This window comes from Phaseolus vulgaris, chromosome 11 (assembly GCF_000499845.2).
Source record: "Phaseolus vulgaris cultivar G19833 chromosome 11, P. vulgaris v2.0, whole genome shotgun sequence".
NCBI lineage: Eukaryota > Viridiplantae > Streptophyta > Magnoliopsida > Fabales > Fabaceae > Phaseolus > Phaseolus vulgaris.
This window is the reverse complement of record NC_023749.2, coordinates 9,281,618-9,296,097: the sequence shown is the minus strand read 5'-3', so window position 1 is coordinate 9,296,097 and position 14,480 is coordinate 9,281,618. Positions and strand designations below refer to the sequence as shown.

The window sequence follows — 14,480 nt, the reverse complement described above, 5'->3', positions numbered from 1 at the left end:
ATTAACCCTAATAATGTTATTTTAATGAACTAGATATCGAAATATTGATAATTATTGAAATGCATTTTCTTCTTTCACGTCGTTTGTGGGAATGAAAAAAAAAATCCTTATTTCCTTAACCTTTGATTGAAATGTTTATTTCAATACATCCAATAGTCTCTCATGACTTACAAGTCGAAATCTACATCTTCATTTCTTAACCCTTTAAGACGTTTTTTAAATTATTGACTCTACCGAACTTAAAATTCAAATAATAATCCAAATTTTTTATATATTAATTAAAAAATATAATTGTTTTCTTAAATGAGAATATATATAATAATAAGTTATATGTTCTATGCTAAAACTTATATAGTTAGTAATAAACTATAAAAAAAATAAAAAGGTGAATATTAATTATCTTATGTTATATTGGTAAATTAAAATTAAAAAAAGGTGTTTTATACTTATTGACACAAAATAAATGTTGAAATTTCTAACTATAATTAATTTATGATTTGATGAAGATATAAGAAATATTCTTTTGGACAAAATTTAATGTAGTATTATAGTTATTCTTGATGTAATTCTCTAATTAAATTTAAAATTTAGTTCTGATAATATGAAAATGCATTTAATAAAGTGTAAATTATTACAGTAAAACTTGAAATTTGATTAGAAAATAATATGAACAATAAGGTGTAAAGTTTTGTCCTATTTTTTCTTTAATGAAACCTTTTACTGTGAACATTAAAATGGTCAAAATTTTCAAAACTAATACTATAAAAATATTGTTTACTCAACTAATAAATAAAATATTAATAAAAGGTACATTGGAAAATATTTAAAATTAAGGTGAATTATATTAATATTTTTTTATTTTTTATCTAACAAGTGATAAATTCAATGAAGAATTTACCCTTTTTTCTTCTTCTTTTTCAATTGTTATTTGGACAATTTCACCCACAAGTACAATTTAGTATTTTAACTCTATTATCTTTCTATTTTTGGATACTTGTGGAGTAAAGAAAAAACTGATAAAAACATTAAAAAAAATGTTCCAACAAACAAAAAAAAATGTTTAAAACTAGGAAAATTCTCCCTCCACCTCAATGCCTTCCCCATCACCTTCATATTAATTCCAAAAAATTAGTTTTAACATTTTTAAATTTTTAAATAATCCTAAATAAAACATAATCACCATACTTCCTTTCAGTTATAACACTTTCATTTTTCTTTGACCGTAGTTTGTAGTGTTTGAGAGAACACTTCCATAATTTGTATTTGACAAAAAAAATTATTATATTCAACTTTTCAAAATATGAAGATAATTTTATTTTTAATTTTTGCACTTCGTTGATTTTTTATTTTTTATTTTTGGTTTTGTGACTTCTAAGAAATAAATAAGTGAACGAAAGATAATTATCACAAATAAAAACATCATCAAACTTATCTTAACCATAAATTTATCTCCAACCACCGTAAGCAACTAATATTAAATCACTTAAAAATGAAATAAAAAACATCACATTTTTCATTATTATTGAAATTAAAATAAATATATATAAAGACATACTATCTCCCATTAATATTGAAAAAATAATATTTTAAAACATTTTATCTAATATTTAATATTATAAATTTTCGTGATTAAGTTTATATATATATATATATATTAATATAAAGTCATCTGGTAAGAGTCATGTGACTCATGTGATGACTTCACAAAAAAATCAAAAAATAAAATACAAAGGCCTAAAGTCGTGCACCCAGTGACTATTTCAGAAAAAAAAATTACTTTTTATGTAAATTAATGAGTTTAAACATAATTTCACTTTTCAATATAAATAAATAAAATACTTAAAATTAGACAAAGGGAAAAGCATGCTTAGAAACACAATCTCTGTATTTCAAAGTTGTATTTTCAAGTTCAAGTTACCCATTTTCATAAAAATTTACATATTTTGATAAATAGAATGCTACCATTCTTTAAAAAAACATCTCTTAAGTACATATTTAGGTAAATATATAAAAATATTTATTATTTAGAAAAATATTATTCGACATAAATTGAATTGTTTATATAAAAGGACATGTAGATTTACTAAAAAAAAATATTTGAGTTTTGAATTACATTATTAATTATAAATAATTATAAAAAAAATGCATGGGGAATAAGAAAGAGTAAGTAACGTCCATAACTGAAACCTAGGGATTATTTACAACACTGCCACCGCATTCTCAGTTCCTTCCTTCTTCTATCGTTCAAAAACCAGTTATAACTGCCACACCCTCTTTCTCTCTGCAATTTCTTCTCCTCACTCACATCACAGAATTTGGTTGCTGCAATGGCGCGAGTGAACCTGGACGGAAAAACGATACCGATGCTGGCGATTTGCATGATTGGCGGCGGCGGCTTCATCGGATCGCACCTCTGCGAGAAGCTCATGGCGGAAACCAACCACAAGGCCGTGGTGGTGGACGTCTCCTCGGATAAAATCATCCACCTTCTCGACAGGTCTCTTCCCTGGGCGCACCGCATCGAGTTCCACCAACTCAACATCAAGAGCGATTCCCGACTCGAAACACTCATCAAATCCTCCGATCTCGTAATTGCTCTTCCCTTTCCAGTGCTTTTTTTCACATTTTGAATACTCTTATTCAGCTGGCTAAATGTTCCTTTGGTTTGGAATGTGATCAATTAATCTGTAAAACATATTACATATAACTAAAGTTTTAAATAATGTATCATCAATACGGTAAGATATGGCTGATGCTCAGGTTTATTCTCAGCTACATATTTCGAGAACTAGTTTTTAATTCCTGTTCTACAGATAATAACCTAGTTCATCCAAAATATTTAAAAAATGTTTTGCGACAATGTCAATGTTTTTGGAGTCTATATGATTGCAATGTATCTCCAATCGTGTACATGTTCGATTTTCCATAATATCAAGATATGTAATGAAATTGTGACTCAAAAGTGATTGCGACCAAAGTTTAAAATCTTCGCATATAATATCTAAAGGAAAATTAAAGTTTGGGAGAGGACCATGGTTCCCTGTATGATAACATAGCTTATTATTTAAAGTAGTTATAGTTTTAATTTGTGTCACTATTGTAAATAGCGGACAGTTATGAATAATAAGTGTAGTTGACGCGGCTGCAGTTGTTGTTGCAACTCAAGTCTTGACTTTGGGACCATAATTGTTGATTGTGGTTGCAATTTCATGGTAATTCCTGAGATTGTGGAAAATTAGGAACTAATTTGGTTAAATAAATTGTAATTGAAGGTCGTGCCTTGAATTTTCTGTTGTAATTGCGCCTGCATATTTTTTTTCTTGAAACCTTAATCACAATGTTGTAATGTCACAATTCTAGGTGTTATGAAAACTTACGTATATATTGACGGTGCCATTGTAAAATCACAAATATGAACCAATGTGTACGTGTAGTTGTAGTGGCACTGTAGTAGCAATTGACAGCTAACTAAAACCTGGTAGGATTGATGATTTGTCATTTTTATTTGAGATTGAATTTTTGTTTGTTGTAGACGATCAATCTTGCTGCAATTTGCACGCCGGCGGATTACAACACACGCCCTTTGGATACCATATTTAGCAACTTCATTGATGCGATTCCGGTGGTGGGTTTTGAAGATCGGGTCGTTTCTTGAAATGGTTTCTCTTAAAGTTTATGTGTGTATATGTATGTAATTGGGTTGTTCACGTGATGCAGATTAAGTATTGCACTGAAAACAAGAAACGTTTGATCCATTTTTCTACGTGTGAGGTTTACGGGAAGACTATAGGAAGCTTTCTCCCAGAGGAATTTCGAAAGGTATCTCCTTATGTTTGTGCCCCTTGTTAGAATGCAAATTCATACGCTTATTCTTTATGTAAATGAATATCCACCTCTCGTCATAGCAAGGTGTAAAATTAGGAGTTAGTCATTAGGGTTTTAGGGTTTAGAGTGTAAGTCATTTGCTTCTTTTTTTCATTTTTCATATATTATAAAAAGGAAATAGTGTGACTTATTGGTTTAATCATTTTTAGAATTAAAATGAATTTGCATGATGCAGGACCCCAAATATTTTATTCTCAAGGAAGATGAAAGTCCTTGTATTTTTGGTCCAATTGATAAACAGAGATGGTCTTATGCCTGTGCAAAGCAAATGACTGACAGGCTAATATATGGTACACGGTGACCTGGATTTGTCTTTAGTTGATGATCTTTATGATTAAATTATTTCCTTCTTAACTTACTCATCAGTACTAAACTATAGCTGAGCACGCGGAGAATGGCCTCCAGTTCACCATTGTGAGACCTTATAACTGGATTGGCCCAAGAATGGACTTCATTCCTGGTGTGGATGGCCCAAGTGACGGTGTCCCACGAGTCTTAGCTTGCTTCAGTAATGTAAATCAGCTAGTCCGTTTTGTTTTCTGCAAATGTCTTCATGAATCATGATCTTCGTAAACTACTGTGTTTCATAATGCTTGTTGTTCCAGAGTCTCTTGCGAGGGGAGCCTCTCAAACTTGTTGACGGTGGGGAATCACAGAGAACCTTTCTCTACATTAAGGATGCAATTGATGCTGTTGCGTTAATGATTGTAAGTTTAGATAGTTCAGAAGTGAACTTCAATCACCCATGTTTCTGTATGAACTTGGACTAATGTACATGCCAACATGACACAGGACAACCCTGAGAGAGCAAATGGATATATATTTAATGTGGGAAACCCAGACAACGAAGTATCTGTGAAGGAACTAGCTGAGCTTATGATAAAGGTAGCCCCAAAGCTTCAATTCTAACTGTTCTACCTTTTATACTTGGTCTGTAAATATACTCAAATTTTCTTTCACATTAAGGCTTATGCAAAGGTGTCTGGTGTACCTGCCTCTAGTCTGTCAACTGTAAATGTGAGTGCACAAGATTTCTACGGTAAAGGCTATGATGACAGTGATAGGCGCATCCCTGACATGACAATTATCACCAGGCAGCTTGGTATTCAATCATTACTCTTTTAAGGTCTTATTCAATAGAATCTAAACATTCATCTTAAAATGTATTCTTCCGGGTTTCAGCTTGGAAACCAAGGACACCTCTTGATGAACTGTTGGATGTTACCATCCAATATCAACACCGAACATATTCACGTGCCATGGAGAGAGAACTTTCAAAACCGTCAAATTGACCACAAGTTTTTTTTGGAGATTCAGTTTATTTTTTATGTAAACACGCCACTGCTATGAGATGCAGAAAAATGTACATGCTACACTAATTGTGAGGTTATAAATCACAAATCAAGTGTATATCTATAGGTTTTTGAATGAAAATTCCTCCCTTCCCTCCATTTTCACTTCAATTTACTTGTTTGTCCAAACTTTCTTATGTACACACACCGAGTATAAAAGAAGATAGAGTAAAAAGATATTATTTCCAATTATTTCACACATTTACATTGAAATGCATTCATCTCTCTTAATACGGCAAGTCGTAGAGTTAGCAATGTGTTCAGAGTTTACTCATCTTTGATCAATGAATTTTCATGCATTGATTGAATCAACAAGTATACTTATGGTAAGATCCTCTATAAAATTTCATACCAAACATGACAGGAAAGCACCTTGAAATTAGTTTTTACGCTTCATAATCTCAAAACCCAATATAAGGAAAGGAAGTTCCAAACAATGGAAGTGAGCTTGTCTAGTTACGACAAAATTAATGTAACAGAAAAGTACCATTTCTAAGATGAAGTTATGCAACACCAACTATGTAAGCATTCCAAGAATCTTGTTGCTGAAAAGTTGTTGCCTCTTCATATTTTACATTCTTTCCCGCACTAAATCCCTCTGTTTTCATAATTTTTGTGCTGTCTGGCATATCTCGAACCCAAAAGTGAACAGATCGAAATCCAGCCTCTTCCAAGCAATCCCTAATCTCAGGCAACGTCCACCTGAACAATCAAATAAAGATAACAATTGAACAATCACACTTCTTATGATGTTAAAACAACCAGAAATAAACAATCAAACCAGGAATACACTTGAATAACGAGAAATATTCAGTATAATTCTCACCTCAAAAGCAGAAAATCGTTTTTAAATTGAAGGTGGAAAAAAAATAAAGAACTTACAACCGCCAGCTGTATGAAAATGCATGGCGAAGTTTTCTTTGTTCCTTCTTCAAATGGAAATGGAGGCTAATCCTTGTCTTCCGTTGAATAATATCAAATTCAGCTTGCTCCCATACATACTACAGATTTTATTACAAAGTCCATATTATATATAATATTTCAAGGAGAATATTCACAACTTCAATATTTGATAGTCAAAGAAATTCAGTAAGATAAGAATAAACTTGTTTTCATGTACTAATAACATATAGATGCCATTGTATTGGGAAAACATAAAATATTCTTGTCCTTGTCCCGCTGGTTAAGAGGTTCTAGCACCTCAAATTTAGTGTCATCTAATGTTGTATCATAATCATGCAAAAAAAAAAACTACAAAGGTCAGTGAAAATCTACACTCAGTGGCAGAAGAGAAAAGAGAAAAGCTAAAAGAGAACTGAAATTTGAAATTTAACAGTGAAATTCTGAAATACTTGTAAATGCAATAGGTCAATCATGAAAAATATAATGAGTGAAAATAAGACAAGGCTAAGATGTGGGGGAAATTGAGGATCATGTCATGTGTCAACAAAAATGTATACGAGTGGAACAATTTTAGTAAATAATGTTATACTGTTTATACAATGCATCAACTATCTATCCGCGCTGTGTTCCTCATGCAGATGTGTTCAAAATTTCTTTAAAAGTTTATCCAAGTGGATCAAATCCACAATAAACCTGAAAGGCAAATCCACATAGATTGTGGCAACATCACCATGTTAGTCTAATGAATTGTTACAAAATTAATATCAACAATATTATACCGTGAAATTATGAAATCTTCTTTGAAGGCTCAACTTGTGCTCTGAAGATGTACCCCCATATAAATCCATCACAAAAATTCCACCTTTAGTTGACAAGGCTTCACGAGCATGCTTGAAATACAAAACCAGTTCTGCTCGTTTATGTAAACAACAGCAGCTGTAGTTAAAAGCGCACACAATATCTCTTCCAGGTAATGTTAGGTATGTCTTAGTAAACGTATCATCTTGAGCAACAGAGCCTGTGGGATCATCAGATTCCGGCACACCAGCCTGCATATTTTCTTCATTCTGTGCCAATGAAATGTTGCTTACCAGCTTCTGAGGATCCATGTTCACAAGCTTAGACTGAAGTGGTTGTAGGACATTCCCATGAAAGAGGGATATTCTTGAAAATCCATCAGCACCAAGTGAAGGTATATTGTTTTCCATGCACCAATTAAGTGCTTCATCATCCAAATCTAATCCTACTGCTGTCCTTCTTGAATCACTGCGGAGCCATTCTGTACTGATAAACATAAATCACAGACAGGTAAGTAGACTAGGTCTGACAAAAAATATCGTCAGACATCAAAAAGAGAAAAGGATTTACAGTGTATTAGGAACTGCATTACGAAACCACATAAGCAATGATGCAGAAGCTACAGTATGTAGCATGAATTGAACGTGTGTCTTTCCCTCACTAAACACAGTTCCAGACATGCACGAAATGAATTAAAACACCCGTTTAAAATAGATTTAACTAATATGGCATTTAGAGCTATATATGAATCAGCTCTAACGGTAGGATACCAATCTATGAAGTTCAGACATGACTATTCAATTCCAGGTCTCCATGTCCAATACCAACAAATGTACATTGATTGTTCTCTAAGATTCATTAGGGTGAAATCACCACATCCAAAATATTGTTCGATTAAGAGTTCAGTGTCTCTCCTTCATGATTTTGTTCTTAAAAAAATCTAAATAAATTAAAGGAGGAAGATATATATAAATTATGATCCCTAGCAACCCTTGAATGATGTAAGATTTTTAGGGTGTATCGGAACAAAAAACAAATAAGAATTTTATTTGCACATAAATAACAAAAGAGCATAATTTACACAAATTCAAGGTAATAGAGGGCAAGTGAACATAACCAGTTGAGTTTGTCTGTAATTTAGTGATAGTGAGCAGTGTCTTCTTTCTAAACATGTTAACATCGGATAGACAAATTCAAGTCTTCAACCTAGACCAAAACCCCATTGCAGTACTCAAGATTGTGTTGACCACTTGGGATCTAACTAACAAAATTCTTACTCTAGTTCTTGACTTTCGTAAAATGCCCTTCATTTTACTCTTATTTTTCAGTACAAAATGAAGTATAAAAGAACACTGTACATTCCACTGTCATGGCACCCTTGTATGAGTTCGTAACACAATTCCAAACACACTAATGATCGAATATTTGTAAAGTCAGATACCAAAGGGAGGAATGTGTAATGTGAGGGACCCCAAAATGTGATGCTAAGAATCTTAAGGACTAACAAGAATTTGCTACTTCAACTCATCAAACGAGATCACAATTTAGAATGTCCATTAAAGAGTATCAATAACTTAAAAGAGGCATGATTAAGGGAGGATGTACCTAAGAAACGCAGTGCCACAGAAATCTTCTTGAAGATGAAGGGCTATCCTTCCACCCACGTACATGAGAAAGAACTTTTGCAAATAACTTATGTCTCCTTTAGGAGACTGCACAAACACAAACAACAAACAAAAAACAAAAAAACATGATTCACCAAGTCACATTATGAACTTCTCAATCAACACAAAACATCACACTACAACCCATAAATTTGGCACAAAAACTAACAAGTTTGAATGTTGTACATTTCATCATCCATCCCAACAACCAGCTAAACCAAGCATATGCCCATTGACAAAGATACAATCTTTTTAAGTTGGGAACACAAACCTGCACAGATTGTTGGTAAAGGAGGAACTTTGAAGGCATATCCTGCGATTGGTTTTCATGATTTATGGTTGCTTCATCATCAGCAGCATCGTCTTCTTCTTGTTCCTCATTGCTGTCATCACTAGCTTCTTCACCAGAAGGTGAGATTCTTGGAGTGTCATCAATATCTTGGTCTTCTTGAAGATAGCTGAATGAGCCTCTTCCACGGTTACGCCTCTCCTGCCTCTGCTTCTGCTTGTCTCGTTTACCCATTTCGCCGCCGAAAACTGAAACCCCAACTGTCTATAACGTCATAATTTATATTGATGTAAATAGTAACGGTTTTATTTTATTGGTTAAATTTTTCTTCATCGTCTGAAAAAGAATAATATCATAAATAAATAAAAAATCCTTTTTTAATCTTTTATTTCTTAACATTTTAAATTACTTTTGTAAAGACTATAAATGCTTTCTATACCATTTCTCTTAGTTCTTTGACCAAAATTTTATTAAACCCACTATTAAATTTAGATAAAAAATTAGCTTTTATTTTAGATAAAAAAGGGTTTAAATTAAATGAAAAAAAATAAAAAAAATTACAGATATGTTTAAAATAATTTATTTTTCATTTAATTTAAATTTAAATTTCTATAAATCTAAATTGTACACTCTTCTAAAATTATGCATTTCGTGATTAAATTACACTATATATTGGAAATGCACTTAAGAGTTGATGAGGAAAAAAATTCAAAATCTTAATCTATGTAACTTTCTATTTTTCATATAGAAGATTCTATCTCTTTTATCATTTTTCTAAGTTTGAGAAAGCTTTATTCTCCATTTGTCTAAACCAACTTATATGTAGAAATCTTTTGACAATATGAATAACTAGAGGTGTAAGTTGAAGTTTTGGAAAACTATCCACTTTAAACTTGCATATGTATGAATGATATAATGTTAGATTACTAATAATGCATATGATAAGTTTTTTCATTGAACATACTTAATATAACTCTTTTAGAATATTTCAAGATGTAACGATTTAAGATATAATTAATAATTTTTGCAATTTTGGAATTGCAATCTATGTATAATTTATTGATGATGAGTCTTTAAGTTAAAAATGTGCAACGATGTAAATAATATATATATATATATATAAATTTTATTATATATCATTATTTGAATTAATTCATAATATTATAACTAAATTTGATATGACTCGAGAAATATTAATTCAAGATAGAGTTAATAATATTAACTATCTTATTCTTAGATTATAAAAATTATATATATATATGAATAAATTAAGAACCTCAAATTTTAAAATATTAATTTATATGATTACACAATTAAGTGACATGCGAGTTGTTTAATTTAAATTTGATTAGTGAAACACAAAACTTAAGTTCTAAAATAGTGTCAATGTAATACATAAAAAGATTTAATTAGTAAGGCAAAAATTACTTTATATTGTTAGTTAAAAAAAACATTTTCTCTAATTTTAAATTATTGGTTTAACTAATTTATTCTAAAACATTAAATATATTGTCCATTATGACATTTAAACATATAGTATTTGATACAATATTTCCAAGCTTAAAACCATAGAATAAATTGAAAAAAATGAATGTTTTTCCACAAGTGTAAAAGAGTAGTATGTTTTTAAACATGTTTTAACTCCTGATTCAGTTCCTAAACAAACATTCGTCAGTCTAAAATCTTAACATTTTAAAATTAATTAGTATTATTAAAATAAAAGATATTTAAAATTAGGATAATTACATTTTTTAAATATAATTTCATTCAGTAATATATTTATTATTTAATATAAATAAGCTGATTATATGTGTTATATTTGCTTTTTCATTCAATAAATCACTTTTAATATTTTAGTTTTATTTAAAATAACTATATTTTACTTAAATATTATAATGTTATATATATATATTAATTTTGATACTATAATATTTAATCATTATAAATAAATTGGTAATATATCATAAACAATAATATTTTTTTCTTTAATGACAAGATAATAAAATTTTATTTTATATTTTAAAAACTAATAATTATTTTAAGACCCAATTTATTTAGGTTTAAGTAAAATTAATGAAATAATATTTTGAATAAAGTAAGTTTTATGATATCATGTAGTCAATTTCTCTTTTTTTTTCATCTTCTATGAAGTTAGATTGTTCCACTATGGTTTGTATCAACTTTTGGGATAGAAACTTCCACATGGATTAAACTGGTGTGATATTTGGATACCCAAGTTTTTAGGTTTCTGCGTTGTTAAAGTTTAGAAGTTAGTTTAAAAGTTCTTGTTGTATTTTGCACTATTTTGTAAGTTTTAAGTTTTGATATTTTCAAGTGAGTGATGAGAGTTAGACTTGTAGCTAAGTTTAATTTTTTTGTTTAGATATTTGTTGAAAATTGTTATATTTGTTGAAAGTTGTTGTTAAAATGGTTGACATTATTAATTAAGTCAATTGGATTGATTTAAATCATTCTCGCGTCAATTATACATTTTGATATTAAATATGCTAAGGTAACAAAAATATTTTCAATAATTTACATCAATATTTTAATTTAACATAATATAAATGTAAATAAATGAAATATACATATAAGAGTGAGAGAGAAAGAGAAAGATATGAAAAAGAGTATTATTCAATGCATTAAGTGTAGAATATAGAAAATAATGGGGTATTTGTAGAATTCAAGATTGCATAATGCAAGTTACATGCAGTTATAACTCTTATACCTAACACCCCCTCTTATACCTAACACCCCCTTAAATTAATGGTGAGATTTAGCAATGATCATTAATTTACGTGAGAAGTTTACTAAACGTATTGTCAGTTAAGGGTTTTGTGAAAATATCAACGATTTAAAACGTATGACCATGAAAAAGGTGTAATTGTTTTTGTTGAATAGCATCTCAAACAAAATAGAGGTTTAATTCAAAATGTTTGGTTTTAGAGTGCATGATGGGATTGGAGGCAAGAAGGACTGCACCAAGATTATCTAATCGAATTGTTGGAATGGTTGAAGGAAGACAGAGTTTATATAGCAGATTTTGAATCCACTTGAGTTCAATTAAACCAACAACAATGTTGTGATATTCAACTTTAGTACAACTGCGTGAGATGACTTTTTGTTTCCTTGAGAGCCATGCAATAGGACTGGATTCGAGATACACAACAAGACTGAGGTTGATTTTCTATCATCTGGATCAGAGCCCCAATCAGCATCAACAAATGCGTCGAGGGAGAGATGTGAGGAACAACGAAGATGAATGCTATGAGTAGTAGTTCTAGCTAGATAACATAAAATCCTCTTGACAACTTTCCAGTGGTGGTGTTGAGGATTATGTATGAATTGACAAACTCAATTAAAATTATGGGTGAGTTATGGTCGAGTAATGAGGATATATTGAAGAGATCCAACCATAGATCGATATAGTGATGGATCATCTATAATAGTTATGGCATTTTTTTTGTCAAGCTCGAGGTTGAAAGCATCGGTGTTGGTTTAGGCTTTGAAGAAGCCATGTTGTTTTTTTGAAGAAGATCAAAAATACATTTTGTTTGGGAGAGATGTAGACCCCCATCAGTTGTCTAATGAGCTTCTACTCCCAGAAAGTAATGAAGATGCCAAAGGTTCTTTAAGCTAAAATGTTGACAAAGAGATTTGATGAGCAGTTGAATGACATTGTTTGAGTTCCCTATGATGAGAATATCATCTACATAAATTAAAACAAAGAGTATGAGATCATTTTTATAATGAAGTATCACTTTTGGTTGAACTAAAACCAAGAGAAATTAGAGTTGCACTTAGCTTGTGAAACCACGATCTTGGTGCTTGCTTCAATCCGTAGAGAGCTTTGTTGAGCTTATAAACAATGTTAGAATCATCAATTTCAAACCCGGGAGGTTGAATCATGTAAACAAATTTCTCCAAATCCCCATACAAAAAAGCAGTGTTTATATCTATTTGATTTACAGTCCAATTGAAGTGTAAAACAATGGTGAGAATTATATGTATCGTTACAGGTTTTATAACGGGACTGGAAGTTTCAAAATAGCCAAAACTTGGTTATTGATGGAAACCTTTGGCAACAAGATGGACATTGCTCCTCTGGAAAGAACCATCGGCATTGTAGATTTAAAAAATCCATTTGCAACCTGTTGAACTCCAGTAGGAAGAGAGGTTTGAACCCACGTGTTATTGGTTTGTAAAGCAACAATTTCTTCTTGCATGGGTGATAACCATTGAGGATGTTGTTAAGCATCTTTGGTTGACTTGGGTAATACAAAAATATTGTTAGCAGTGAAAATTCATGGTTTAAAAACTTTTTCCTTGGCTCGTGTTATCATATGATAAAGATTTACTCATCATTATGTGAGGTGTTAACGGGAAAAGTTGTGTCAGGTGAGTGGGTATGCTAATCGATGCTGAAGAAGGTGAAGTGGGATGCTAATCGATGCTGAAGACGATGAAGAGAAAGGTTCCACATGGTTTTGCTGGGTGTTAGAGGAAAGGGACAAATGTTCATCATTGGTGTGTTGAATATCAGAAGAGGAAGAATGCTGAAAGATGGTTAAGATAGGGGTAGAAATGGATGAACTAGGAGTATTAGATGAAACAAAGGAAAAAGGGTTAGAAGAGAGAGCATATGGGTAAACATTTTCATAAAAAATAACATGACGAGTGATGTACATATGACCAGTAGGTGATAAGCAAAGATAACCCTTGTGATTAGAAGCATAGCAAAGAAAAACACATAAGGATGAACGAAAACTCATTTTATGTTGAGTATAGGGTCTAAGCAACAGATAACATGCACATCCAAAGATTTTGTAGAAATTATAATCTGGTTCCCTTTTAAACAATAGTTGATAAGGACTATGATTCTTTATTTTTGAAGAAGGTAAAACATTTATAACAGATGCAACTGTAGTAAAAAAATAGCCCCAGAAATTCATGGGTAAAGTAGAGTGTGCAAGCAAGGTTAAACCTATATCAACTATATGCATATGTTTACGCTAAACTAAACCATCTTGTTCATGCGTGTGAGGGCATGTTAAACGATGGTTTATACCATGAGAGGAAAGAAAAGATTTAAAGCATAAAAACTCTTTGGCATTGTCGGTTTGAATGCTTAAGAGTTAAAAACCAATTTGTTTCTCCACGTATAACTTGAAGGATTTGAAAACAGTTAGAGCTTGTGAATTGTTGTGTATTAAGTAGAACCAACATATCTAGTGTAAGCATCCACAAAAGCAATATAATAACAAGCACCATTAGTAGCAGGTGTAGACGAAGTGCCCTAAGTATCTATGAAAACAAGTTGTAAAGGTTTGGAATATAAAGTTTGAGAGACACTAAAAGGTTGTTGATGAGATTTTCCAGCAACACAAGATTCATAGAATTAATGCTTAACAATCTAAGGTATATTACACTGTTTAATAATTTGTTGAATCACTTTAGATTGTGCATAACCAAACAATACGTGCCAAATATGATATGTAGATAAGCATGGTGTAACACTACAAGAAAATTATTAAATAACAACCAAATTTAGAGATAAAAAATAATTAGTCACTATATTAACTAAATTAG

General features: G+C 31.0%; 2 protein-coding genes across 2 annotated transcripts; one reads left to right on the top strand and one right to left on the bottom strand.

The window, feature by feature from the left end:
* The first annotated feature begins 2,200 nt into the window (after nt 1–2,200).
* Nucleotides 2,201–5,348, top strand: LOC137827923 (UDP-D-apiose/UDP-D-xylose synthase 2-like). The gene is made up of 9 exons (XM_068634302.1): nt 2,201–2,588; nt 3,533–3,625; nt 3,718–3,819; nt 4,061–4,175; nt 4,265–4,398; nt 4,491–4,592; nt 4,678–4,770; nt 4,852–4,987; nt 5,068–5,348. Exons 1-9 carry the CDS (start codon nt 2,328–2,330, stop codon nt 5,175–5,177), a joined length of 1,146 nt encoding a protein of 381 aa, XP_068490403.1. The 5' UTR covers nt 2,201–2,327; the 3' UTR covers nt 5,178–5,348.
* A 165-nt stretch (nt 5,349–5,513) lies between these two features.
* Nucleotides 5,514–9,176, bottom strand: LOC137827914 (uncharacterized). Its single transcript, XM_068634293.1, has 5 exons — nt 8,874–9,176; nt 8,544–8,650; nt 6,920–7,424; nt 6,120–6,238; nt 5,514–5,939 (listed from the first exon to the last, which is right to left on the bottom strand). The coding sequence occupies exons 1-5, from the start codon at nt 9,123–9,125 to the stop codon at nt 5,741–5,743; spliced, it is 1,182 nt and encodes a 393-aa protein (XP_068490394.1). The 5' UTR covers nt 9,126–9,176; the 3' UTR covers nt 5,514–5,740.
* Nucleotides 9,177–14,480: the final 5,304 nt, after the last annotated feature.

Excerpts from the sequence above, each read along its gene's own strand:
- LOC137827914 (XM_068634293.1), bottom strand. The coding sequence starts at position 9,125 with ATGGGTAAACGAGACAAGCAGAAGCAGAGGCAGGAGAGGCGTAACCGT. Across the intron at positions 8,651-8,873 it reads TTTACCAACAATCTGTGCAG|TCTCCTAAAGGAGACATAAG; the intron begins GTTTGTGTTCCC and ends GTGTTTGTGCAG. Across the intron at positions 6,239-6,919 it reads GAAGATTTCATAATTTCACG|TATGTATGGGAGCAAGCTGA; the intron begins GTATAATATTGT and ends TAAAATCTGTAG.
- LOC137827923 (XM_068634302.1), top strand. The coding sequence starts at position 2,328 with ATGGCGCGAGTGAACCTGGACGGAAAAACGATACCGATGCTGGCGATT. Across the intron at positions 4,399-4,490 it reads TCTTAGCTTGCTTCAGTAAT|AGTCTCTTGCGAGGGGAGCC; the intron begins GTAAATCAGCTA and ends TTGTTGTTCCAG. Across the intron at positions 4,593-4,677 it reads ATGCTGTTGCGTTAATGATT|GACAACCCTGAGAGAGCAAA; the intron begins GTAAGTTTAGAT and ends AACATGACACAG.